The sequence below is a fragment of the Stenella coeruleoalba genome, assembly GCF_951394435.1.
Source record: "Stenella coeruleoalba genome assembly, chromosome: 1".
NCBI lineage: Eukaryota > Metazoa > Chordata > Mammalia > Artiodactyla > Delphinidae > Stenella > Stenella coeruleoalba.
The window spans coordinates 186544767-186572277 of record NC_137169.1 but is presented as its reverse complement, the minus strand read 5'-3'; the positions used below and the strand labels follow the sequence as shown (position 1 = coordinate 186572277).

The window sequence follows — 27511 nt, the reverse complement described above, 5'->3', positions numbered from 1 at the left end:
TGCAAATAATTTATTATTAGAAATAACTAAATGATAACATAGAAGATAGTAACATAGTAAATGATTTACAGAAAAAATGAAAATGATTCAAGGTTATCAGTGTAATAATGGTGGACTGACTCCTTGCATTCAGATAGCTTTCTTTGAAGAGGGGGGTGAGGGAGAAGGGGAAGAATTAGGACTGGTATAATTGGGTCATTGGGAATAAACAGGCTGAGCCCCTGGACGATCCAACAGGGGAAAGTCACTCCTCAGGCATGGCAGCAAAAAAAAAAATGTGAGAATCACACTGCCTCAGAGCATTACTGGTATTAACACTATTATTTCCTTCAGTTACACTGAAATAGAGAACAAAATACAATGTAAGAGTTAGTAAAATCAAAACTCTGGGTGGCCCATTTTTAGCATGAGCTCTTTAAGGCACAAGACCAGATATTCTACTGTACTGCATATCACCTGCCAATCTGAGAAGTCTGGGTATTTAGTTTGATTATAAAGAGATTTTTTTTTCAAGTTTTATGAAGTTTTGGAATTTCAAAAGTCAAGCTTATCCCTTTAATTTGTAATACATATATACACCTCATTTTACCACTTTCCTCCGTAAGACACTAAGAAAGCCGTTTGTATTTATAACACCCAGAAAGGTATTTTTAAAAAAGATATAATAACCCTAGGCTCGGGAAGAAACAACAATGCACACAGACCATCACGTTCCTAGTGCTGTTTCCTTTGAAGATCCGCCAGTTTGTCCGGTCAGAGCTGTAAGCCACAAAGAACTCGGTGGTGTAGTAAGACTTCAGGTAGTGTTTGGCACCTTGGGTCTGGATCCCTGTGAACAAGACTTCCCTTTGCATGTCTACCTGCAATATAGAAAAGCCATTAAGCAGAAGCATCCTTGTCAACAAGTCACACACTGCCTTAATTCATTGTACAACTAACCTTCTTTAGAAAAAAAGAACCAACACCTAACAAACTAATAAAATGGCTAGGGGCAATCCATATTTGAGCACAGGGTACCTGAACTTGAATCCAAACTCAACCACTCACTAGTGTATGTGACATTGGGAAGTTAGTTAATCCCCCTGTGCATTAGGTTTTTTTTTAATCTGTAAAATGGGATATTACTAGAAATAACCTCATAGGGTTCATTTTGAGTATGTAAAGTACTTAGAATGGTGCCTAGCACCTAGTAATTGTCATTTCCCCTAAGAACATTGCAAGAACAACAAGAAGAAATTATTAAATCACTGTCATTTTTATTATTACAGGGAATCCCCTGGCAGACCAGTGGTTAAGACACTGCACTTGCATTACCGAGGGCCTGGGTTCAATCCCTGGTCAGGGAACTAATATCCCACAATCCGTGTAGCGCTGCCAAAAAACAAAAACAAAACCCCCACATTTTTACTATTAACAGTAGCAGTAAATATTATCAGGTTAATATATCAGGTTAATAAGATATACCTGGATCCAAGGTTTAGGGTTAAATTCTACTGCAAGTTTTTCTGCGATCCAAGCATTATATGATCCACCATTGTTTAGTCTTGCTAATTTGGGTTCCCAATAACCTAAATCCAAAGGAAGAAAAAAATTTATTCTGAATTAAAAAAAAAAAAAAAACATCTAGCAATTTCTCAAGTGAGTTTAGTCCCAGTGGAAAACCAGATTCCTCAAGGAACTTCTGTTGCAATTAGGAGACCAGGTCATTGACACGGGCCTCAGCTACTAAGTCAGTCCCTGATTATGAAATCTTGGTTTCAGGCCTGTGCTTGGACAGCTGTCAACTACCACCCACCCCCTTTACTGCATATAGGTCACATTTATTGCTTCTCAGTTATGTTGATATGGTTTCTGCCTAGTGTGCCTGCCTAACGGAAAGACATGGGAGGAATTTATGGGAGCCTCATGATCCCTTACAATTGACCTTCTGATGTTGGGAAGAGTTTGAGGCAGAGAGAGGAAACTTGGGAGGAGTTCCTGACGCACAGTGGGTGAACAAAAAGTTTCTGGAACAGATGCATGGTTGATGCAGCAAAGGGCTCTATTAATGGGGATTGTAATACCTGGCCTATAAGACCCTGTGAATCTGGCTAGAATATTTCACGGGTTAGTTCCATTGACATCTTACATTCTACAAAACAGAGTAATGAGTAATTTCTGCTTAGAAGATACATATAACAAAGTAAAATTTCCACGGTTAGAGATTATACCTCTAGTGGGTCAGTAATTAGATATTTTACTGCTGTTTTACTATGTTGCGGTAGAGAAAAGCCTAGAGAGGAGCAATGGCCCATGGATTCAATAGGCAGCGTTGTCATGTACAGTTTTGCGGGCCGTATGCAGCACAATTGTAGGAGGTGCCTTTTACAGGCTATGATGCTACTACTTACCCCAAAACTCAGAAGCCTTGATCTGTGAATCAGCTATGAGACCAGTGCTTAGTCCCATTGGCATTTTACAGTCTACAAAAAAATAGAACAATGAATAATTTTTGCTTAGAGAGTATATATAATAAAGTAAAATCTCTATGGCTGTAGATTATACCTCTAGTGGGTCAGTAATTCGATGTTTTCACCTACCTGTGTGGCACTGACTTAAATATGTCCGACCATAAAATCGTAAATGTACTAGCAAGAACTGGTCCTTTAATAGACATTAAAATTAGTGATGCCCTAGTGGAAAACAACTTATCCTGAAATGCAAATACTTTTTAAATTGATTTCCATCTGTTTGTATCTTAAAATAAGCCATTTTACAATATTAAGTACTATCCCTCATAAGACTATGTTCTCAAAAGTTGACCTGAAAGTTACAATGTTATTTATATACTGATCAAAGAAGGGAATACTAGCCACTGAACTATCTGGATGTTGACACAGTGCTTGGTACAACAGGTGCTTAATAAATGCTGGCTTGCTGGCTGGCTGGCTGGTTGGATGGACAGATGGATGGACAGATGGAAACTGTGTTTCTTGAATACTGAAACGCCAAGTTCAGTGACTATCTCGGTCACAGTTGAATTCCTGGTTTCTCTCCCCTCCTCTACTCTGGGAGTCTGGAGAATTTCTTACGTTCATTTCCCCATGGATCACAAATCATGAAGGAGGATGCTTTATATTAGTTCCTCAAATGAGAGGAATGCCTTTGGTTTGAACCATTTGGCTTAAAACTGATGTTTGCAGTATAGTCAGACTATAGGTCAGAATAAAAGAAATTACTGCTACAGATTATGCCTCTGTTATGTCAGAGTTCTCAGAGTTGAATATTTCCAATCTAAAAATTGGTAATATTCTAGGGACAGGCACTCTCCTGCTAAAAAAAATAATGTGGCTCTTGGATGATACCTCTGTCTATGATGAGAAATGGCGTTTGCATCCCTGCTCTCTGGTTTTCTCCAACTTCTGTGTCTAGGAGCCACCAGCCAGGTTTTGATGCCTTCATTTCAAGAGTTTTAAATGAACCTAAAATAGAGAGTAAAGGACAACATTGCATACACAAAGATTAACAGGTTAACATTGGTTGACCACTACCAAAGAATCCTAAAATCCCTGAATTGCAAGTGGTTTAGAATATAACTTAAGAGTTACCCATTTCTCTTTAGGCAGGACTACAGGTATAACAAAGAGATCAAAACAAAACAACAATGACATCACACACACAAACTTACTAAAAATAAATTGCCCTGGGACTTAAAAAAATCTCCAGCACCCCTTACTAGAAAGAAACTTTCATTTATCTAAATATAATGTTACAAGTTAACCCATATATAATACAGCTTATCAAAGCAACCTTGAATGATATGTCATTGGGCCTCAAAAATACTGTACATGTTTCCTTTCTCTCTCTTCATTTCTCTAGTTTTTCTTTTTTATTTGAGAAAATTAAAATAAAACATCCTTCCCCCATGTTTCAATTTTTCTATAAAGTTTACATTTTAGAGAGAGATGTACAAAAATTGTTTCAGAAAATCACTGAAAGAGTGAGATTTCTGAAATCTCTGATTATCCATTCTGGTATTTAACATTACCTACCGCCAGTTAATACTTAAATTCTGCTGACTATAATATGTGACCATTTCCTAGATTGTGAGTAAAAAGTAATAGCTGATGGTCATCCTCCTCAAACACGCTAAAAAAAGACCTCCAGCCTTCTACTCTCTAATGCAGATATTAGGTATGAAGATTTAGGTGGGTCAGCGAACCCCAACTTCTCACGCGCAGGCTCATGGAAAGGATGACTGATCTGGTAACACTTGGTGAAAAGTTAGGAGTGAGTTTGACCTAATCCTTTCTGCCCCTGATTTTAACAGAGTGGGTCTTTATAGCTTCGTTAATGAGAAACTGGCATGTTTCAAACAAACAAGGACCCTGTTTACCCCATCCTTAACTAAATCGGGCTCGTTTGGACTTGGGTGCCTACATCTGAGGCTGATTCACACAGCAACCTCCCCACCCAAAGTCAAAGGACTGCCCTGACTAGCTTCTCAGATGGCATTTATGGAAGGTAGGCTGCTTGTTAAAAATGCAAAAAAAATGTTAAAAATCCTGGGCCCCTGCCCAAGTTCTATCAGATCAAAATCTCTGAGAGCAAAATCTCTCCTTAGCATCTGTGTTTTAACCAGCTTTGTAAATTTGTATTATGCCCACTGCAGTTTGAAAATCAACGGCATCTAGCACTTACACCTCCACTCACACACCTACGATACACACCTACAAACAACTCACTGGCAGGTAAAAATCCTTTTTGATGATTGTAGTTTGTTAAACCTTATCATTATTTTGCATATGAAAAGCTTTAAATACCTTTGTTATTCTTTAGCTTTTATAATCATTTAAAAATATATTTTTCCCCTGATGAGTCAGTTTAAGATTCAGATTCCTACAGTCACTTGCCCAAAGATATCAGGGTGATAGAGTGAGGAGTAGAATTCAAGAACCCCGAAATCCTGGTAAGTTTCTGATCTCCGCCCAACAGAAAGCTTTAGCTGCCTGAACCTCGTGGGATTCATTTTGGAATCTGCTTTAGACCTGGCCTGCGTGACACATCATGGCTTGGAAGAATCTGCAGTAGACAGAGCATCTCTGTAGAAGAAAGCTGGGCTGCATATTTAGTCTGTGTGGTGCTACAAACAGTGCAGACATTTAGCTGGCTCTTCTGTATTCTGCATGCAGGTTTAGAATATGGCTTTGCCCAGGATCCATGCCAGAGCCCATGCTTTAACCCCTTTGGAAGGAGATGCACAAGGAGGGAATAAGGAAGAGTTACAGACGCTAAGATTGTCTGCTCTCGCCATTTTGTCACAGGGACCTCTTTTCATTGTCGAGATCTTTACCAGGCAGAAGAGGCCAGACCCCTAACTGGTGCTGTTGAGTGCCATTTTCCAGCAAGGTCTGGCCATGAAAGTGAACCACATGAATGTCCTGGGAGCCGCCTACGTTCAGCAGGTGCCACCTCACCCACTCTTGCTCATACATTCTCAGGCCAGGCAAGTTGTAGATCATCCCATTGATGGCTGAAAAGACAGAGAGTTGCAATCAGTCAAAAATCTGTGAACATCAGGAAAGAGGAAATATGAGGCCTTCCGCTCACCACCCATCTTCTTTATTACTCTGCATGCCCAATCCCACCCAGACATAGTAAGGGGCCCCCTGTATGTCATAATATCAGTAAGAGGCTGAAACAGAGCCACCTTTTCCTTCTTACACCAGCCTACTGCAGAAGTGTGGGTGAGTACCCTTTCCAATCAGTTTATCACTCTTTTCCCCAGATTTACACTTTTCCTGTTCTGTGCTTTATCCATTTATTCTTTATATTTGTAGTATGAATTTTCCTAGGCTACGAAAAGGGTAAGGACTAATGTGGGCAGATAAGTGAACTCTAGTCATTAGAGGAAAGAGGGTAAGTGAGGGGATATGCAGTGTATCACTCTAAGGCCTCCTAAATTCAGAGATAGTTCCAGGCAAAATTAGGAAGTCGGTTTAAAAAAAAAAAAAAAGGTTATTTATTTATTATTTTTGGCTGCGTTGGGTCTTCATTGTTGGGTCTTCGTTGCTGCACGCAGGCTTTCTCTAGTTGCGGCGAGCAGGGGCTACTCTTCGTTGTGGTGCGTGGGCTCCTCATTGCAGTGGCTTCTCTTGTTGCAGAGTTCGGGCTCTAGGCGCGCAAGCTTCAGTAGTTGTGGCAAGCAGGCTCAGTAGTTGTGGTGCATGGGCTTAGTCGCTCCGCGGCATGAGGAATCTTCCCGGACCAGGGCTCAAATCCGTGTCCCCTGCATTGGCAGGCGGATTCTTAACCACTGCACCACGAGGGAAGCCCAGGAAGTTGGCCTTTATCTTTGTTATACCCACCAGCCTTAGACATTCATGTTTATTCTCTCGTTTGTCTGATTGCTCCTCCGCCCCCTTCCCAGCTTGGACGTCTAGGGTTCTCAGACTTTATCAACTCTCCCCTTACTGAAATATGTGTGTTTTAAGCATCTGATAAACTTGATCACCTTAACAAATGAATGCATACAAAATTTTAATGATAAAGCTTAATGCTACCACGTACTTAATTGGGACTGAAGTGAGGGAAGTTTTGGTGGTGGTGGTGGCTGTTGTTTATTCTTCTAAAGTTAAAGGGACTATTGTGGAATTTCAGGAACCAGGCAAGTGAATTTTTGGAGGGAGAAGAGTTGAGATCATTTTGGCTCTCTTAAAATTATATCAGATATGAAAGCACCTGTCTACATACTCATAACACCAGCCTCACCTCCTCATCTTAGTTTCTGTGTAAGAAATAGATCTCCTAAAAGTAAAAGGTATCTCCAGTGGTTATTAGGTCAGCATTGCTAAACCATTACATCAGGATACAAAAGTGAAGATGCTCAACAGAGTAGGCACTCAGTAAACATTAGATAAATTGAGCTGAGTGAATAAAGTTCATTTGTTTACTAATCCAACACATATTTACTCAGTGTATACTGCAGAGGCCAGGCATAGGTGGTCTGCTTATCAAATACCCTGATAAGTTCTACAGTGGAAGATTACCAAATTACAGAGATTTAGACGACAATACATTTAAAACTAAAACTATACTGGATGCATTTTACGCTTTCTTTGAAGAATCAGGAAGCAGGGCCTCGAGGGTACTCAGCAAGTAAACGGCATAGCTACGAAATGGGCCTGTCTGATTCTGCAGTCTGTACTTTCCACTAGGTTGAGAGATTTTCAGAGGATGTGCTTCCTACCCATGAGACCAAGCACCCTGGGCTGAAAGGCCTAGAGATTATAGGAGAAGAGAAAAGAAAGCTCTGCTTGGAGTCTGTGGGGCAGCTCTCAACTGACTCTATTCTAGACTAATAGAATTTCTTAACCTTGTGTGATAAGCAGAGTCCAGAGGGTGGGGTTTTGGAGCAGATTGTAAATCATATTTCCTCTACACCAAAGTGTTTTTACAGGTGAGATCAGATTGTATTCCACACTTACAGAAGTTTAATGAGGAAAATAAGCTAAAAAAGGGTAGCCTGAGTATATAAATGGGGTGGGAGAGGGAGCATAGACCGACTTAGCCTTGATGACTGGCTGGGGAGAGGAGGTGGCAGTGAACTGGATATTGCTTATAGTGGTTTTTTTTGTTTTGTTTTTTATTCCTGAAGCCTCTTCTTTCCTATTACACTGAATGACTGACCCATCACCCAAAGCACAAGACCTTCCTGATCAGAAATCTCATAGAAATCACCTCCATTTATCAAACTCTGAAAACAGGGTCTTCATTTGTCTTCTGATCCCTAAGTCATTCTATCTGCTGTTCACCAAATCCTAAATTCTGCCTTTCTCTAAAACTGTAGTTCGGTTGCCAATTTACAGACAAAGTTCCTGAATGGACTTCAGAGTAGATATGCTTTCCCCTCTCTTCCCACCCAAATGCTCTCTTGGGCCTCTTCTTCCATTAGCTGGCTACACAGTTTCCTATATCATTTTCTCCACATATGCTTTGGGTGCCACCTGGGAACTGCTGAGAGCTACAAATGTTACAGTCATTCTTATTTTGAAAGTACGTGTGATCACTTCTACATAAATAATTGATCCTTTAGAGATCAAGAAACAGTTTTGTGAACTGTTTAAACTGCAGAATGATGTTAATTCCTTTCCAATTTATGTTACCCACCGAAGCACACTGGCTTTTTTGTTGGTTTGCTTGGGTTGGTTTTGCAGCAGCCTTGTGAGCTATGTTTTAGATTGCAGATTTTGTATCCTCTCTTTCACCTGCAGTGTCACCTGCCAGGTTACATCAGCCCTCGTAGACATTTAAGGACCTGGTGTCAGTTAGAGCTCCTGGTTCCACAGAAGCATCTCATGTCTAATTTTGGGAAGACCTATGGGCAGGAATCACTATCACCCAGGGATTAGGTTCAGAGACTAGATCAAAGTCAGAGGAAAATACCATGAAACTCATGGGAGTTTTTTACTTCTGAGGATGTGCGGCTCCAAGACCTCCTGGGCTTCTTTTCATAGTACCAGCTCTTCTTTTCATCAAAGACCATAAAAAGTAGGACAAATTCTCTCATGTCCACAGGCATGTTGGTCTCCTTATGAAGTGTTCCTTTTCGGCAGATCAGAAGGGGTCCTATCAAGCCTGAATGGATATCTTTTTCCTGGAAGATAGTAAGAGCAAATTGCACGTATTATCTCTTTCTCAAGATTTTCTTTGCCCTTCTGACAATCACTGATCATATTGAAGAGGAGACCTTCTCAGAGGCTCTGAACTTGAAGATTATAAATGAATAGCTTAATAAGCCTGGATATTGATCATCTAATTCTGTGATACTCATAGTCACTTCCTCTGATTAATCCTTTGTTTCGACATGGTAGTAATGATAATAATGATGATAATAATAGCGATACTATTATAAATACTATTTCTTGAGCATCTACTATGTTAAATATTTTGCCTATAGTATCTTATTTAATTCTGACAACAATCCTATATGGTAAAAAATAAATTCATTTATTGAACAAATATTACCAAGTGCCTACTATATATGCTATATACTGTTATCTCATTTTTAACTTTGGAAACTGAGGCTGAGGGAGCTCAAGTAACTTTCCTAGGGCTACACAGTCAGTGACAGGATAGGAATTGAAATCTAAGTCTATGCTCTCTACCATGCTCGAAATGAGGGAGTCTTGATTTTGTAGTTCTTTTATTAAAAAAGAAAAAAAAAGGCAGAAGAAAGCTAATACTTGTTCAAGGAAATTGCAGATAAACATCTTCTTCTGTAAAGGTAGTCACTCTAACTAGGGCCAACCTTTTAAGTATTCCTCATTCCTTTCCACTGAACAAATGCTTCTCACCATCATCTGAAGATCGGCATGGATAGTCCCTGATTACGGTAGCTGTCGACTGTTGACCATGATCCTTACACATTCCTCATGGAAAGACAGATATCTACTAAGAAATAATTGTGACACTTCCATTTGATGGACTCAAGTTATAAGTTTGGGGAAATGAGAAAAACTTTCGATGGCCATGCTTACCGGGTTCACTGCCGAGTAGTAGGCCCAAGCCCGACAGGCAGAGCCAGGATTTTCTGGCCCTGATCGCTCAGTGGCGTGCCATACATATGTATAAGTGCTGTTGGGCTGAACAGCATTGTCTTCATTAAACCATTCAGGAGAGTCATCTTCATAAGTCTTTCCCTCTGATGATTTTTCATAGAAAAGCCCATGGGCATGAAGAGAATATGGTCTGGATGCTAAGTTTTTAAAACGAACCTAAAAAAAAGAATGATTCATCAATGTATTTACGTTTAATAAAGCCCCCCAAATGTCAGCATTATGGGTCAAAGTGGATGGCTATTAAATTGAACCTAAGATATATTGAATGTTTAGAATCGCAAAGTAACTTTCGTATATTACTTCATCTAATTTTACAACCATCCTATGAGATAGGGCCTAAGTAGTTTACCCCAGAAACACCAAAACAGGTTTGTTTTTAGGCTCAAAGCAAAAGTATTGACATATCTACAAATGAAATGATAAAGATAGGTGCTACAGATTTGAAAATGAATGAGGCTTGGGTTTTACTCACAAAAAGGTTTCAACCTACTGGCTAGAGAGATTGCACATGTGAATGCAAGTTAAAAATCTGGAGACAAAAGGTGCTGTAAACAAAGTATGAATGGGATTAGGTGGGAATGCCTGGGAGAAGCAATTCAGTTGAATGTTTAGGAGAGGTTGGGGGAATTAAAGAAAGTTTCTTAGGAGCAATGGAATTGGCCCATATAGAATGAACAGGAGCTTAGCAGAGGGAGAAATAAAATTATGAGATCTTTTTTTTTTTTCCTTGAAGAGTGGCAAGTTACTTGGTAAGCAGTCTTTGAAAAGAAATGTAGTTATTTGTTAATTTTGAAAAATAAATAAGTCACCATAGCTCTCTTGCCACTTTCATCTCTACAACCCTCTGGTGCTTGTGGAAATTCCTCTGATGATCTTAGCAATGCTCAAAAGATGACTTACTTGGATAACATCATCCACTTCAGCTCTAATGATAGGACCAAGTATGCCAAGATGCTCTTCATACTCTCCCCGAGGATCAAGCTTGTTAAAAGAGCTATCAAGGTACTTTCGAAAAACTACTTTCTTGTATATGGTGTCCTTTGAAACATCATCAGTGTCTTCACTGAAATGATAATAATAGCATTTGCTTAAAAGAACAAGTTAAAGACCATTCAAGAATTTAGGAAATTATCTCTGTTTCTGAATATAGTATATAGAGAAGATATTTGATAAATATTTGATGAACAAATGAATTAAAATATAAATAACTAAAACCACAAGCCAGTAAATATCCTTCAACTCCCAGCTCATATATCATTTCTTGGTATCTCCTCCTATGATCCTTTAGACTGGGTCAAATCTCTAGCATTCCTCACATTTCTATACTACTACTATAGTATATATAGTAAATCCCTGTAGTATTCTTATAATATTTCTATAGTATATGTAGTAAATTATATATCATTTATTCATGAGATTATCTATTGATATCTGACTCTACCACTAGGGTGAAAGCCCCAAGAGGTTAGGGATTGTGCCTCGTTTGCTTATAATTTTTATTTCTAGTGCCTAGCAAGTTATCTGGCACATAGTAAGCAGATATTTATTTAATGTATTAATGAATGACAAACATAATCATATATTAACATAGCAGATTTTAATATCAAAAGCAGACAAAGCCATGTGATGGGACAGTGCCAGGCCAGGCAGATGATAAGAGTCAGTTGATTGAGAGGGCCACCCCTGTAAAGGTCACTGGATGGATGAGTGTTTTATACTCGGAAAGTAGCCACTCTTCCCACATTTGCTTTTGCTAAATCATAGTATTCCTCATGTAGTTCACCAGCTCAGTCTGGAGCTAGAGCACATCATATTTTCCTACTGACTCTTAAATTTCCCAGGAGTCTGGGAAAAAGGCCAAAAGCTCATCCCTCAGTCTCATAGTATTTGTTACACGACATGAGCCATCCACAGAGAATCCCATTCTGCCTTCCTTCTAGCCTTTCTACCGGATTAACCCCGTTCTTCCAGACTCTAAGCATGACATACAGTCTCACAGAACACACGGGGAGGAGCAAAATAACGCTGCCATAAAAATGGGTTGCATATCTGGAATGGGACGTAGGATTTTGAAGGAACTAGTTCCATCCCTTTACACTCTGGAAAACCTTATTCCCTCAGTAACTTGCTTAGAAATCCCTAGATAAACTATTTATTCTCATATAGTAATGGGTGCTACATCTAAATAGGAAGTCAAGGGAGAAAGTCTCTTAAACTAACAGAATTCTAACATGGAAATGTCAGGCATCAGATTAATGAAATAATTTCTGTAAGTCACGCCATGCATTGTGTTTGCTTACTCTAGTTGCACTTGGGTTTTAACTTTAGTAGTGTAACAGTTAGCTTTTGTAAAAGCTGTGGGCTCTATTTGGACACTTTACACATGGTCCCCATGATATCCCTGAGGATCTGTAGTTGCTTCTTGTCCCCCTTTCTCTCCTTTCTCTATATTGTCACCCCAGAATATAGAACCCAGACCAATATGGCTTTCCACACTTGAGCAAAATTAAATTAAAAATTATCTTTTAAAAATGCATGTGGCTCCCTTAAAAACTCTCTGTTATAAGTCAGGCCACTTACAAAACTGCATCAACTCCTTCAACTCTATGGTTGAAGAGTGGCTGGAACCCTAAAATGTTAGAGCTGCAGCAGATCTTGGGGGCCACTTGGTGTAACTCCTCCATTAAAAAGACTGCAAGTAACAAGGTTCGGGAAAGGAACTGACACATGCCAGTAAACTAGGAATGGCTTAAAGCTTTTGAAGAGTTTCTCATTGCTCTTTGAAAAACATCAAAATTCTTCCCAGGGCTCACACAGCCTAGTGGCATCTGATCTCTGCAGAGCTAGCCAAACACTTTCCTAGCACCCACCCTCTTCTTGAGTTCCAGCTACACAGGTCTTCAGCTTCAGGGCTTCCTCCTTCCTCAGGGCCTTCATCATGCTGTTCTCTCTGTCTAGAATGCTCTGCCCTCTCTACCTCCTGTTCATCTTCAGATCTCAGCTCAAATGCTGCTTCTCCAGAGTCAGGCTCCCCAGTTCTCATATCTCCAAATATCACCTTTCCTTATTGGTCTTTATCATGGTTAATTTTTACACTTATTTATGTGAGCACTTGGTTCATATCTTCCTGCCCAACTAGACATAAGTTCCATCAGGGCAGGAGTCCTGTGTTTATATTCTCTTTTATAGTCTCAGCACTTAGCACAATGCCTAGGAGAGAATAAGTACTCATTAAAGAGTTATTGACTGAGTGAGTCTATAAACCAAGTTAAAACAAAAGTTTAAATCAAGATAACTCATTATGTAATGAATGGCTCAGTTGAGGGTATAAACTTGCTTTTTGTTTCTAAGCTACTTTGTACCCTTGGCCTCTGCTACTGGAATCTTATGGAATTTGAATTAATCTTCACCAAGATGCTATATACTTTATATCGATCAGTAAACAATTTTAAATGTTTTTGTTAAATAAGTAATTGCGAAAGGAGATTTCTACATCACAAATTTGGATTTGAAGCCAACTTCAGTGAAATCATATTGATTAGCCTATAGCTATGGATAGGTTGGGCTCTGCATTGGAGCAAGAAGGAGAGGTAGGAACATGTGTGATGAGAAAAGAAGAGAGAGGAGGGGGCTAATTTAACTACAAAATATCATAGACTTCTTAGAGTGATAGCTCTTATATTGTCCAGATGTCACCTAAAGTAGAGAAGCTAATCTTGGAATTGACAAAGGAAACAGTATAGGCCAAGTTGCAATAGGGAAACTAAATGATACTTAGTATAAGTTACACTTAGTATAATTTGCCCAGAATCATCTCCTTAGACTGCTGTAATTACTTTTTTTTAGCAGTAGTGGAAAAGTGAGAATATAAAAGGAGAGAACTGGCCAAACCTTTGTGCAAATTTTGAATAATCCCAGGATACTTCTTCAGCAGCAATGTAATAATTTTTTCTGTTTCCATTGTTGCTGCGAAGGTACCATGCTGCAATGTTGTCAGGATTTCTGGAGGAGTTGATGTCTGTCCTGAGATCTGTTTGGTAAGGGTCATCATAGGTCACAAAATCAAATTCACCATAGTCTTCTTCACTGCTCTCTTCCTTCTGCCTTGGAATAATTTCAATGTAATCTCCATCATCTCTACTGAGACCTACTATGACCAGTGGATTAAATTCTCTTGGTATAAAAGTGTTATTTAGTGGAGAATGTGGTGGAGGAGATGGCATCTGACCAAGATCTGCATAAGGGAAAGTCTGACCAAGTTCTGGGAGAGGCAATGACTGAATAGATTCAGAAGTGTGGGATGTCTGATTGAGATCTAGAGGAGGTGATGTCTGCCTGAGATCAAGAGGAAGGGATGTCTGACTGATGTCTGGAGAGAGAGTTGCCTGGTTGAGGTCTGGGGAAAGTGGCATCTGACTGAGGTTTGGGGGAAGAGTCGTCTGGCCAAGATCTGGGGAAAGTGTTGTCTGGCCAAGGTCTGGAGAAAGGGTTGTCTGGCTGAGGTCTGGAGAGAGAGTCTCCTGGCCAAGGTCCTGGGAAAGGGCCATCGGGCTGAGGTCTGGAGAGAGAGTCTCCTGGCCGAGGTCTGGGGAAAGTGTTGTCTGGCTGAGGTCTGGAGAGAGAGTCTCCTGGCCAAGGTCCTGGGAAAGGGCCATCGGGCTGAGGTCTGGAGAGAGAATCTCCTGGCTAAGATCTGGGGAAAGTGTTGTCTGGCTGAGGTCTGGAGAGAGAGTCTCCTGGCCAAGGTCTGGGGAAAGTGTTGTCTGGCTGAGGTCTGGAGAGAGAATCTCCTGGCTGAGGTCTGGGGAAAGCGTTGTCTGGCTGAGGTCTGGAGAGAGAGTCTCCTGGCCGAGGTCTGGGGAAAGTGTTGTCTGGCTGAAGTCTGGAGAGAGAGTCTCCTGGCCAAGGTCTGGGGAAAGTGTTGTCTGGCTGAAGTCTGGAGAGAGAGTCTCCTGGCCAAGGTCTGGGGAAAGTGTTGTCTGGCTGAAGTCTGGAGAGAGAGTCTCCTGGCCAAGGTCTGGGGAAAATGTTGTCTGGCTGAGGTCTGGAGAGAGAGTCTCCTGGCCAGGGTGTGGGGAAAGGGCCATCTGGCCGAGGTCTGGAGAGAGAGTCTCCTGGCTAAGATCTGGGGAAAATGTTGTCTGGCTGAGGTCTGGAGAGAGAGTCTCCTGTCCAGGGTCTGGAGAAGGGGTGGTCCGGCTGAGATCTGGATAGAGGGATGGCTGACTGAGGTCTAGAGAGGTAGTTGTCTGCCAGACTTCAAGTTCCAAGGAAGGGAACGTTTGACTAACATCAGTAGGGAAGGCCTTGTTTCTTAGGTCATAGTCGGGTATCTGGCTGGGCTCTGGAGGAGGAGATCTGTGACTGGGGACTGTAGTGGAGTGCGTTGGATCAGAGTCTTGAATAGGGAATGTTTGATAGTGTTCCTCTGGGCTCACTGTCTGATAAAGATCTGGAGGGGAGCTTGTCTGACTGGTGTCATTTGGGGGGTTTTGATCACCATCAGGAAGTGAGGCCATGAGGCTAAGGTTCATAGAGGGGAGTGTCTGATTGAGGTCTGCGGGAAGAGATGTTTCATTGGATGGGTGGAGTAACAATGAATGATTATGTCTCCCATCTGAAAATGAGGTGTTGGCCTCTACTCTCAGAGGGTGAAAACTCCTTGGAGATAGAGGAACATGGTGTGCAGGCTTCTCTTCCTTTTTCTTTCTTCGTGTCCTAATTAAAAAAAGGCCTTTCTTCAATCTACTATTTCCTCCATCTAGTCTTCCTTGTAGAGGTTTATGTCTAGTTACAAAAAACGTTGGGTGGCCACTCTGCTTTCCATGCTTGTCTTTAAAAGGGATGTTTTCTCCCCAAGTCGTTGAGTCATTCTGGGGGCTGTTTGGCAGCTTATTAACAACCTTAACTTCATCAGCATCTTGGATTATGTCATAACTGCCTTTCTCAGAAACCAAATGCCATTCCCCATTCAGAATCTTAGATGGATCCTTTTGTTGTAAGAGTAACAGATCACTGGGAAGGTTCTCCCAGGGCCCTATTCTGGAAGAAGAAGAGTTGCCTTGGCTTAAATGTCTACCAGTTTTATGTGCTGGGAATTCCATCTGGGAGAACCTATGCTTTGCTCCTCGGCCTCTTCCTGCCTTGAATCTTTTACGTTTAGCATGTTCTTGATTTCTGAATTCTTCTGTACCAAATGGAAGCAGGCTTATCCCTGTGACATCTGAGTATAGAGGATCTTCTATAGAGTCTTCAGAATAAGGGCTGGAATGCTCTGCTGTGGGAGGGTTGAGAACTGAGTTCTTATCTAAGCTGGTGTGTCCTAGCGGTGGACCAGCTGTGGTGGCTTCTGGGTGAGGAAGAATTTTTAGAGGTTGTGCAAAGTTATTGGCAATAAGCCTGCTAATGTTACCTGGGGAAGAAGAATTTGAACCAACAGTTCTGTTGGTACTTGGAGGAATGAATTCAGAGTTGTTCTCCAGAGCCAGGGCGGTAAGATTGAACTTATCTTCCTCCTGCTTTGATGATGAATTTCTGAATGACCTGATTCCTAATGATAAAGCCAGTGTGTTCTGGTAATCATAGTCAGCATCATTATTTTTATCTTTGATTTCTGAAGATTCACGCATTTTCCTTGTAGTTATGGATGTAGATCCTGAAGGTTCGTATATAATATCATATGAGTCATCATTATAATCCCGGATACACTTAACATCCCTGAATCTCAGCCACAGTTTTTTGCTTCTTGGATTGGAATTCATGGTAGTTAACATCCAAGTTCCTACAAAATAGAGACAGAGAGAACAGAGAGCTCTGAGTACAGAAAAAGGTATAAAAACCCTATGGTCCATTGTGGCAGAAAATTTCCAGTGAACTTTCATCAGGGATACTGTGGTCTGTGGACCACAACTGATCTGTGAACTGTTGTTTACTGTTCCACAGTGACGTAAGGAAAGAAATCAAGAGTAAAGTGTATAGGAAACCTTTTAACAGTTTGACATTTCTATGACATCCAATCATGTGATCAGCATACTTATCTCATTTAACAGAATATAGACCCAAAGTATTGGTCAGTGAAAATTAGGGAGAAAACAACTTTCAGCACAGATAGTTTGAGAGTCACTATTTTAGAATATATTTTTAAAGGGATGAATCAAGAATGAAATGGACTTTGAATATCATAAGCATCTTGTGAGTTGCATATTTTGTTAGAGAACTGGAGTTAGGGGGAAGATGATGATGTTTACCCCCACAAATAAGAGACATATAGATATTTCTAAGTAATAAATAATTCAGGTGGGCCTAGGGCAGTTTTGAGTTTCTTTGAAATGGTATAATTTGCTGGCACACTGAAGATTTCCTGGAAAGTCTTCAATAGTTACCACATGTTGATTGTCTACTGAGTCCTAGGCACTTGGCACATATAACAATTAATGGTCAAAGCAACTCTGTAAGGTATTATTATTCTGTTTTTCAGATGAATAAACTGAGGCTCAGTGAGGTGGAGTAATTTGTCCAAATTGCTACACAGATATCAAGTGGCAAAGCAGGATTTGAACCCAGGTCTGATGAATTCCAAAGCCCATGTGCTTTCCATGACACTGTTGTCCCTGAAGCCAGCCTCTAAGGCACTATATCAGATGACCACTAACCCTAGGGTGGGATGGCTGTCTTATAAAGCTGAAAAAGGCATTTTGATAAAGGAAATGCTCTTTTGTGGCTGAATGCTCACGCTTTCTTCTCAAAGTCATGCCTTATCTTTTTACTGTTGTGTCTTTACTTCTCACTTAGCCCAGAGAAGGATAAATGGAACGCACAGTAAAGGACTGGACCCATTTAAGTAATTAATTCCCAAAATAGAAATCATGAGTAGTCCTGAAAAGAAAGCCTGCAAGGGATCAGGGAGAGAAGCCCAGGAACCATGGTAGTCTGGAGAGCTGCAGCAGACCGGGTTGATCAGGGAGTCCCCTTTAAGTGTCCAAGCTCTTACCAACATTATCCATTGTGACGGTCACAGATTCCCCACGCATGGGGAAGAGGGTCAAGGTGTCCTCGTGTTTCTTTCCATAGATGAATGAGTGCCCAGTGAAGTGAATGGTCAAAATGTCATTCTGGGTTCCCATACTGCAGAAGTGCCACTGGACGGTATCATCAAAGCAGAATCCTAGTGTGGGTATGCTCTCAGGCACATAGCCATTGATAGCTGAAAGAGTGAAATTTGTTGAAACATCCGGCCTATGCCAACAAAAGGGAATGTGTCTAACTGTACTTACGGTAAATATCCCAATGGTAATTTGGTTGCATCTAAGCAGTGATTATCTGAGATAAGCTTTACCAAATGTAACATGTAACTGGAAGATCAAACTCAGACTTTTCAAATGAGAGCTTATTCTCCTAAGTTAGCCAAGGGAGAAATGTCAGGATAAAGACAAAGCCTTTTCATTCACATTGATTTATTTATTCATTTGTTAAGTGTATATTAAATATTTTGTACTCTAGGTTCTGTTTATAAAGATATTCCGAAGGTAACTTAGAATTTTGTCTAGAGTAATTTTACCTGGAGAAAAAGCATAATATAAGAAATACAGATTCTTGACGCATTAGTTATTTTTTTTCTTTTTCTTTTTTTTTTTAACATCTTTATTGGAGTATAATTGCTTTACAATGGTGTGTTAGTTTCTGCTTTATAACAAAGTGAATCAGTTATACATATACATATGTTCCCATATCTCTTCCCTCTTGCGTCTCCCTCCCTCCCACCCTCCCTATCCCACCCCTCTAGGTGGTCACAAAGCACCGAGCTGATCTCCCTGTGCTATGCGGCTGCTTCCCACTAGCTAGCTATTTTACGTTTGGCAGTGTATATATGTCCATGCCACTCTCTCACTTTGTCCCAGCTTACCCTTCCCCCTCCTGTATCCTCGACACATTAGTTACTGAATGCAAAGTTCCTAAAAATGAAGCATATTTAGCACATTTTGCAATTTTAATTGCTCTGTCTTAGCATTTATATAATCTCTAGTTTGCACTCAACTATCAAGTTCAGACATTTTCATTCTCTTTCCAAGGGATACAGTTTTAGTCAGTATCATTGTCTACTTATATACTAAGCATGATAATAAAATCACAGATATGATTTCTATAAGGGCAGGGTCCATGTCTGCCTAGGTTACCACTATAGTCCTAATCTTAGTACAATGCCTAGAACTAGTGAGAACTTAAATAGTTATCGAATAGCTGACATAATGTGTTTTTAGTTTGTACCTCATTCAGGAAGCTTTTCTAAATGGTCTATAGCTGCACTAATTTGGTAGCCACTAGCCACCAGTGACTATTGGGCACTCGAAATATGGGTAATCTGGATTGAGATGTGCTGTGAGTATAAAATACACACTGGATTTTAAAGATTTAGTAAGAAAGTAAATCTCATGAATTTTAATATTGATTATATGTTGAAATGATAATATGATATATTAAATTAAACATTATTAGATAAATTTCATATATTTCTCTCTAATTTTTAATATGCCTATTAGAAAATTTTAAATTATATTTGTGGCTCATATATAATTTCTAATGGACAGCACTAGTCTAGAACTATGACAGATTCATTGCCAAAATGAAATTAAGTACAGAAAGCTGAGGCTAACTCCCTGTTTCAAATTATTTTCCTGGCACCTACCAGTTCTGAGAATCCCCAATTGTTAGTTGTCTGAAGTTATATGAACAGACCATGGAGAAACCATCCTCGTACCTGTGGTTACTTATCAGAGAAAGTGATAATAGTGACTCTCAACTCTGAGGAAGGGGACGATGACCATTGTGGCGAAGTTTGCTTCCAGCTGGCTCAGTGAAATCTCTCCCAGACTTCCCATACCAGTGGCTTTGGGCACTGACTTTAAAACTGTAGCAAAAGCCTGAACCTTGGCTCAGGGAATTCTTTCTGTTCTGAACTTCTTACTGCATGCTTAAAACTTCTTTATGGATTGACTTTCCAAGACTCATGTCTCCCCATATGCATTTTGCCTTAGTTTGATTTGACAATCCACTTTTGGATTACTTACCCTGTTTCTGCCCTGGCAGAAATAAGAAATAGACAAGACGAAAAAGTAACTAAAGGAATAAGCGTTGTTACATTCATGCTAAAGAGGACTACTTAATATTTCTGCCCTGGCCATACAGAGTATTCACCTTGCACCCATTCTAAAATCCCCAGATACCTCTGACCAAGGCCTCTTCCCTCACCATCCATCCCTCACCCTGTTCTTACCTGCTCAGAGCAAGTGCACATGCACACGTGTGCGTGCATGCACACACACACACACACACACACACATTTGGAGCAAGAGACCAAGAAGACTTCTAAGGATAACAAGCTTTTTACCTCATGCTGTAAAAAGATTTCTATAATATCACCCAGTAATTTCATCACCAAATCCCTATACTGGAAGTGAGGGTAAGGGGTGAGTGGATTCTAATCCATGTCTCTTCCTCTAGGAAAGTCACACTTCAACCACAGGAGTGAAAAACTGATGGACAAAAAGAGTGCTCCGACTTACTGCTCATGATGTTTGACTCATAAAACTTGGGGTCATCACGTTTCACCTTCTCAGGATTTTCACAGAACTTGTAGATGTTGTCCTCAATGTACCAGCTCTTGTTCTCATCAAACACAGCAAACACAGCCTGCTGCTCAATGTCTGCTGCCCTCTGGAGGGTAAAAGTGCTGTGTTCAGTGATTAACGTCCTAGCAGATTGATTAACTACAACCCTGAGTTCTCAGAAACCAAAGGGGTACAGGTCTTGGGTCCAGTGAAGCCATAAATTCAGACATCTGTGAGAGCCCATTGTGTACAAAGCCCTTGTTAGAGCCAAAGGTAGCATGTCAAGGCAAACAGAGCAGATCAGAAAATTCAGAGGCTAAAATATCCTAATAGAAAAATCCCATTTCAACGTAGCACCTGTAATTCTGTTTATCTCTATCACCTTTCAACTCGAATGATTGATTGGATGTGCTCCAAATAGTTGCAAAGGATAAAAAAGAAGGGTGCCGTAGGAAAGTTTTATATCTCTCCCTACCTGTTTCCTTTCCTAGCTCAATAAATTAGGGTCTTCCAAATGTCTCTTTCTGCTTTTTCTAGGCATATATTTATTTTATATGCCTTGGGATGAGACTTCTTTGATTATAGCTTAGCCTAATTGGGAATTTTAAGTTAATGATATGAGGCTTTTATTCTTCAATGATGATAAAGTCAGAAGATCCATATTTTTGTTCACATTTTTCCGTATAAATTGGTCTTGCTAGAGATAGACCATTGTCTGGGTTCAACTTCCTGAGAACCATTGTCTGCAAGCTATGTTTGCCTGTATCTCTCCTTTCTCTCCCTATTGCAGGTCTCTAAAAATAACAAGGACTGGTACAGAGCTTTACACTTTTACCAGATGGCACCTCATTGAGCCGTGAAACAACCCTATAAAATTTTTAGGAGGGGGTAATACCCCCTTTTTTTTTTTTGCATATGTAATGTTTTATTTCTTGAGTACATAGAAGTCTGTTTTATTCTTTTCTGTAACTTTTTGAATATCTGAAATATTTAATAACAAGTAATGTTTCTATGAGCTTTAATTTTGATTTTTAAAATGATCCATACAAATTTAGAAAAAGTGGAAAACATAGTAAAGTACAGAGATAAATATGTAACTAATCAGTAACACTACCACTCATTAATTTTTTAAAAATGGGTAATACCCTTTTGATGAAAGGAAGAAATTAAGAGAAACTAAGTGACTTGCTCATCACATAGCATGGACAGATCTGGAATTTGAAACAAGCAAACAAAATACAGTATCACACTGTAGACTTGCCTTTTCCAGTGAAAGTCCATATGGAAATAGACAAGACAAAAAAGTAACTAAAGGAATAAGCGTTGTTACATTCACACTAAAGAGGACTACTTAATATTTTCTGGTTCTCTAGAAGCAAAAGCCCCATTATTTAACAAGGAGAACTAATCTGTTCCAGATAGAAGAAATTCCTGGAATTTCTGAAAGGTTACTTCAAGGACAAAATACCTGTATGCCTCGCTTATCCAAGGATCTGCTCTTACAAATTAAAAGTAGCCCTATCAGCCCAGAGGCAATGTCCCTTGTGATGTCCACATTACTATAGTATGGTCTTGTTAAGCACTGAGCATCATTTTCCTTGGGTTCATCAGACTCTAGGATGTTCCACTTATAAGTATAGGTTTCCCCTGGTTGAACTGCTTTGATCATGGTGTTACTGCCTGAAAGAAAATATAGTCAAAATTGTTTTCAATTTTCAAAATTATTTCATGGAAATAAATTAAATAAACAAATAAGTAAATAATAAATGAATGAATAATTTAAAATAATTGAGCTCTTGTTAGAATCAAAGTTGGAAAAGGAATATTATTTTTATATTAAGTTCCACTTGATAGAACTCTGGAGAGCATGTAGCTATTACATATTCGTCCACTAGAGGCCACTTATGGCACTAACAAAGGACACCATATTTTGTAATCATTAGGGTAAAAAAATCCCTGAAGTGAGCAGTGTTTGGTTGTGACTTTGAGGATACCCCTATACGTATACTACCTGACTGTATAAGTTATACTACTGGGCAAGGAGGACAGTAGAAAATTATGGCAACCTCTCAGAAGTCAATAGTTTCATTCAGTAGAAGTGAAAGGTTCAGACCTGAGGTGGAGGAAGAGTTGACTTCATCTTCATAAGGAGAGAAGGTCACACCATGAGGGTAAATGCTGTAGCTGCGGCTGGCCATATTTTTGAACGTGATCTACAAAATGAACTCAAATTCATTATTTCAGGATTTAAGGTCAATCATGAGAACAGAGGATGCTAGCTTTGCATATTTACTTGTGGGATAGTGTGTGTGTGTGTGTGTGTGTGTGTGTGTGTGCGTGCGTGCGTGCGTGTGCACGTGTGTGTGTGTGTGTTTATGTCAATGCAAACTAATGCTGTTTATCTGAGTGGAAACCTCTCCCCATCACCTGACAGGCGCATCTGAGAGAGTTCCACTCACATAGAAAGGTAGAAAACGGAAAGAGAAGTCTAACCTTAGAAGTGACATTTTCCTCACAGTATATCACTCTCTCCAAGTTGGTCACCATCCCCTGTCCCCTCTCCTTTCTTGGACCACATCTGCCTTTGAATCTGCTCCTTCTCTTCTCTTAGACCATGATCACCTTCACCAGCCTGCCAGATCCCCCAGAACCCTGTCATCAAGTCATCTTCTTGATGGGGCACAGAAAATAGCGAGATCCTGAATTGCCAATGAGGCATATTTCCACTTTCTAAGAGTACCTAAAAGGGATCAGAAATGAGGGAAGGGAAAGAGAACAGAGAAAGGCTGCATTCTGCCCTTTTGTTATTTTTTAAATGAACAGAATTGGCCTTGTCTGTAGATATCCTCTTGGTTCATTCCCATGAAGAGGTGAAGGGAGGAGCTTTATGCACACAGGAGTCCTAGTTAGCCTGCTTAATCTTCGGAAGAGAATTTTATCTTCTACTTGCTTGCCAAAGCATCTGGATCATGCTTAATCTGCAGATGATCTGCATTCTAGAATCTTGCCAAAGATTGCAACTTTCAATTCTCTGCCGTCTAGTTCTTATCAGAAGATAAGTTGATGATGTGACACAGCGTTTAAGGAAAACTGTCTGAAGAACGCTCAGTGCTCTTGAAACATATCAAAATGTACCTTCATCAGAGACTAATCATCAGAGAACTACATACCTAGACCACATTGATGAATTGTTTTCATTCAGTTGGGTTATGTTCTCAGCTATAATGAGAAACATTATTTTAAAAAGCTTTGTAACTTTTAAATTTATAAATTTCTTTTATAAATTTATTGTACCAGTAGGAATTTATCAAGGATTCCATCTACTACATCACACAGCATCCTCTTTCTTAAGGATCCATGGGAGAAATTCCTCTTAAGTCTCAGTAGCAGGGGAAACTGCTTTTTTTTTTATGACTACTGTGACTCCTACCCTGACCTAGTTCCCTTTTTACTTTGGCTGCTAGAAAGCTTAGGACAAAATTTGTTGACAACATTACAGGAGCATATGCTATGTGTTTCATTATACTTATCTTATCCTTGGCTTTATTTTCTTTGTCCCCACATTATCCTTCACCCCAATTACATTGGCTCCTTGTTTTATTCCTTTATAATTTGATAAACTGTCTCAGATTGTTTGTTTTATGAGATAGGCTACAATAGGTGCAAATACTAAATAAAAATTAAAGCTGTATTTCAACTAAAAATTATACGGACACATTAAAAAAATAACCAGTACTTATAATCTTGTTTTCACTATTTAATTTCTTCCATGGTTCTATATTTCTGTTACTTACTTTAAGTGTGTCTCTGACCTGGGCTCTGATAATAGGGCCCAAGATCCCATCTTGTTTGTTATCGGGATTCTCCAGGAGTTTAGTGAAGGATGCATCTTGGTACTGTTTGTAGACAACCTTCTTATAATGTTTTCCAATTTGGTTTGAGAAATTATCCAAATGCAGAGATCTGTACTTTCTTAAAGTGAAATAAAATTTAAAAGATTAAATCATTTTCTCAAGTAGAGACCCCAGTATGATAGGGAAACCCTTATGCTTAGAAGTTCTGCTATTGAATTAGCTAAAATGCTAGTTTCCTTAAGGAAAACAAACAAACAAACCTTAATGTGGTTTGCAAAGTCCTGATACCTTCTCTCTAGTTGGAAAACTGGAAACCTCTGATCTGTCTCCTCCACCATTGATAAAGTCTTAATCATGGTTAGAACCAGCTACTTAGATCTTCCTGTCACTATGGTTTCTAGAGTGGACCTTCACTATCTCTGAAAGGTCTACCTGGATGAAAGGATGAGAAACACTATGAATTTTTCTTAAGTATTTCTTATCACTTAACTTATGATATCTTTATTGGCTTTCCAGGTATTTCTCAGTCTCTAAAAGCACATCCCCACTCTAGGAAGCTTCTGCTGTCTTTATTAAACATAAGTTCTGTGCTGTTGGGCTATCTCTTCTACCATCCACCCAATCCTGGTGCCATCTGAAAACCAAATGCCTTCACCCATCTTCTGTAGCTACTGCAATAAATGATTTGGGGGAAGCAACATGAACCACTTTCCCCCTTGGTCCTTTTTATAGCCTTAGTTTGCAAAAGCAGAGTTCCATTTTATGCGTTTATTTTACACAATGAAAATCACTGACTACTGCTAGAAAGTTCTGGATTCTTATCCCAACCCCACTTCCCTAACCCTTCCTGCATTTTCTAAATATTCACTTGTATTAATTTCATGTGTCTAATTCCAGAGCATCTTTATGCAAATATGACTTGCAAATATAAATATTCTTATCCTTTCACTCCTTTCACAAAAGGCAGCTATTTATGTATTCTATACTATACCTTGAAGGTTTTTTTGCATTTGTCCAGCTTTACTGAGGTATAATTGACAAATGTATGTATTTAAGGTGTACAACATAATAATTTATATATGAATATATGAGACTACCACAGTCAAGCTAATTACCACTTCCATCACCTCACCTAGTTACTAATTCTTTAAAATTTTGAGAACACTTAAGATATACTGTCGTTACAAATTTCAAGTGTACAATACAGTGTTATTAACTATAGTGTTACTAACTATAACAGGTCTCCAGAACTTATTTATTTTGAAACTGAAGGTTTGTATACTTTGATCAACATCTCTGCATTCCCCTCACCTCCCAACCCCTGGCAACCACCATTATACTCTCTGCTTCTATGAGTTCGACTTTTTTAGATTCCACATATAAGTGAAATCATGCAATATTTGTAATTCTGTGTCTGGAATATTTCACTTAGCCTAATGTCCTGCAGGTTTATCCATGTTGTTACAAGTGGCAGGATTTCCTTCTTTTTTAAGGCTGAATGACATTCCATTGTATATATAAACCATATTTCTAAAAATTCATTTATCCATTGGTAGACACTCAGGTTGTTTCCATATGTAGGCTATCATGAATAACACTGCAATGAACACAGGAGTGCAAATATCTCTTTGATATACTGACTTCATTTCCTCTGGATATATACCCAGAAGTGGTAGTTCTATTTTTAATTTTTTGAGGAAGCTCCTTACTGTTTTCCATAAAGGCTGCACCAATTTACATTCTCACCAACAGTGTACAAGGATTCCATTTTCTCCACACCCTCATCAACAGTTGTTACCTCTTTTTCATCCTAGTCATCCTCATAGGTATGAGGTGATATCTCATCATGGATATGATTTGCATTTCCCTCATGATTAGTGATGTTGAACACCTTTTCATATGCCTATTGGCCATTTGTATGTTTTCTTTTTTACCACAGTTGACAATATTTATTTTTTAATTTTTAAAATTTATTAATTTATTGGCTGTATTGGGTCTTCATTGCTGTGTGCGGGCTTTGTGTGGGCTACTCTTTCGTTGTGGTGCACAGGCTTCTCATTTCAGTGGTTTCTCTTGTTGCAGAGCACAGGCTCTAGATGCGCAGGCTCAGTAGTTGTGGTGCACGGGCTCAGTTGCTCCGTGGCATGTGGGATCTTCCCAGACCAGGGATTGAACCCGTGTCTCCTACATTGGCAGGCAGATTCTTAACCACTGCACCACCAGGGAAGTCCCTGTACATTTTCTTTAGAAAAATGTCAGTTTAGATCCTTTGCCCATTTTTTTTAATCAGGCTATTTTTGTTTGTTTGTTTGTTTTGCCATTGAGTTACATGAGTTCCTTTTATATTTTGGATATTAACCTCTTATCAGATATACGGTTTGCAAATATTTTCTCCCATTCTGTAGGTTATATTTTTATTTTGTTAATTGTTTCTTTTGCTGTGCAGAAGTTTTTCAGCTTGATGTAGCCCCACTTGTTTATTTTTGCTTTTGTTACTTATGCTTTTGGTGTCATACCCAAAAAAATCATTGCCAAGACCAATGTCAAAGAGATTTTCTGTTATGTTTTCTTCTAGTGGTTTTATGGTTTCAGGTATTACATTTAAGTTTTTAATTTATTTTGAGTTAATTTTTGTCTATGCTGTAAGTTAAGGGTCTAATTTTATATTTTTGCATATGGATATCCAGTTTTTCCACCATCATTTACTGAAGAGACTGTCCTTTCCTCATTGTGTATTCTTAGTGCCTTTGTCAAAGATTAGTTGACCATATATGCATGGGTTTATTTCTGGGCCCTTACTTCTCTTTATTTGGTATATGTGTCTGTTTTTATTCCATTATTATACTGTTTGATTACCATAGCTTTGTAATATAGTTTGAAATCAGGAAGTTTGATGCCTCAAGCTTTGCTCTTCTTGCTCAAGATTGCTTTGGATATTTAAGGTCTTCTGTGGTTTCATCTATTTTTTTTCTATTTCTTTGAAAAATGTCATTGGAATTTAATAAGGGTTGCATTGAATCTGTAGATCACTTTGGGTAATGTGGGCATTTTAACAAAGTTAATTCTTCTAACCCATAAACACAGGACATCTTTGTATTTGATTGTATCTTCTTCAGTTTCTTTCATTGCTGTCTTATAGTTTTCAGTGTGTAGATCTTTCACCACCTTGGTTAAATTTCCTAAGTATTTTATTCTTTTAAAAAAATTCTATTGTAAATGGAAGTATTTTCTTAATTTCTGTTTGGATTGTTCATTGTTAGTGTATATAAATTCAACTGATTTTCATTATGTTCATTTTCTATCCTGCAACTACTGAATTTCTTTATTCTAATAGATTTTTGGTAGAGTCTCAAGTGTTTTTTTATATATAAAATCACATCATCTGCAAATAAAGACGATTTTACTTCTTCCTTTCTGATTAGGATGCCTATTTTTTTTCCTTGCCTGATTGCTT

At 39.1% G+C, this 27511-nt stretch overlaps 1 protein-coding gene across 3 annotated transcripts in view; it reads right to left on the bottom strand.

Annotated features, from left to right (window-relative positions):
- Positions 1 to 27511, bottom strand: part of F5 (coagulation factor V) — a gene marked incomplete at its 3' end in the record, with an annotated part of 85606 nt that overhangs the window by 9084 nt on the left and 49011 nt on the right. Inside the window, exons 8-22 of one of the 3 annotated variants that reach the window (XM_079914457.1) lie at positions 23998 to 24175; positions 22317 to 22416; positions 21672 to 21883; positions 20159 to 20309; positions 17590 to 17802; positions 14255 to 16380; positions 13482 to 13930; positions 10500 to 10662; positions 9519 to 9755; positions 8425 to 8635; positions 5333 to 5512; positions 3345 to 3461; positions 2391 to 2462; positions 1465 to 1568; positions 705 to 860 (exon numbers count right to left, since the gene is read on the bottom strand). In XM_079914457.1, coding sequence (XP_079770583.1) covers positions 705 to 860; positions 1465 to 1568; positions 2391 to 2462; positions 3345 to 3461; positions 5333 to 5512; positions 8425 to 8635; positions 9519 to 9755; positions 10500 to 10662; positions 13482 to 13930; positions 14255 to 16380; positions 17590 to 17802; positions 20159 to 20309; positions 21672 to 21883; positions 22317 to 22416; positions 23998 to 24175 — 4669 coding nt within the window. Of the gene's footprint in view, positions 1 to 704; positions 861 to 1464; positions 1569 to 2390; positions 2463 to 3344; positions 3462 to 5332; positions 5513 to 8424; positions 8636 to 9518; positions 9756 to 10499; positions 10663 to 13481; positions 16381 to 17589; positions 17803 to 20158; positions 20310 to 21671; positions 21884 to 22316; positions 22417 to 23997; positions 24176 to 27511 lie in introns of all 3 variants that reach the window. The other 2 variants (XM_079914458.1, XM_079914456.1) reach the window with 2 other exon arrangements.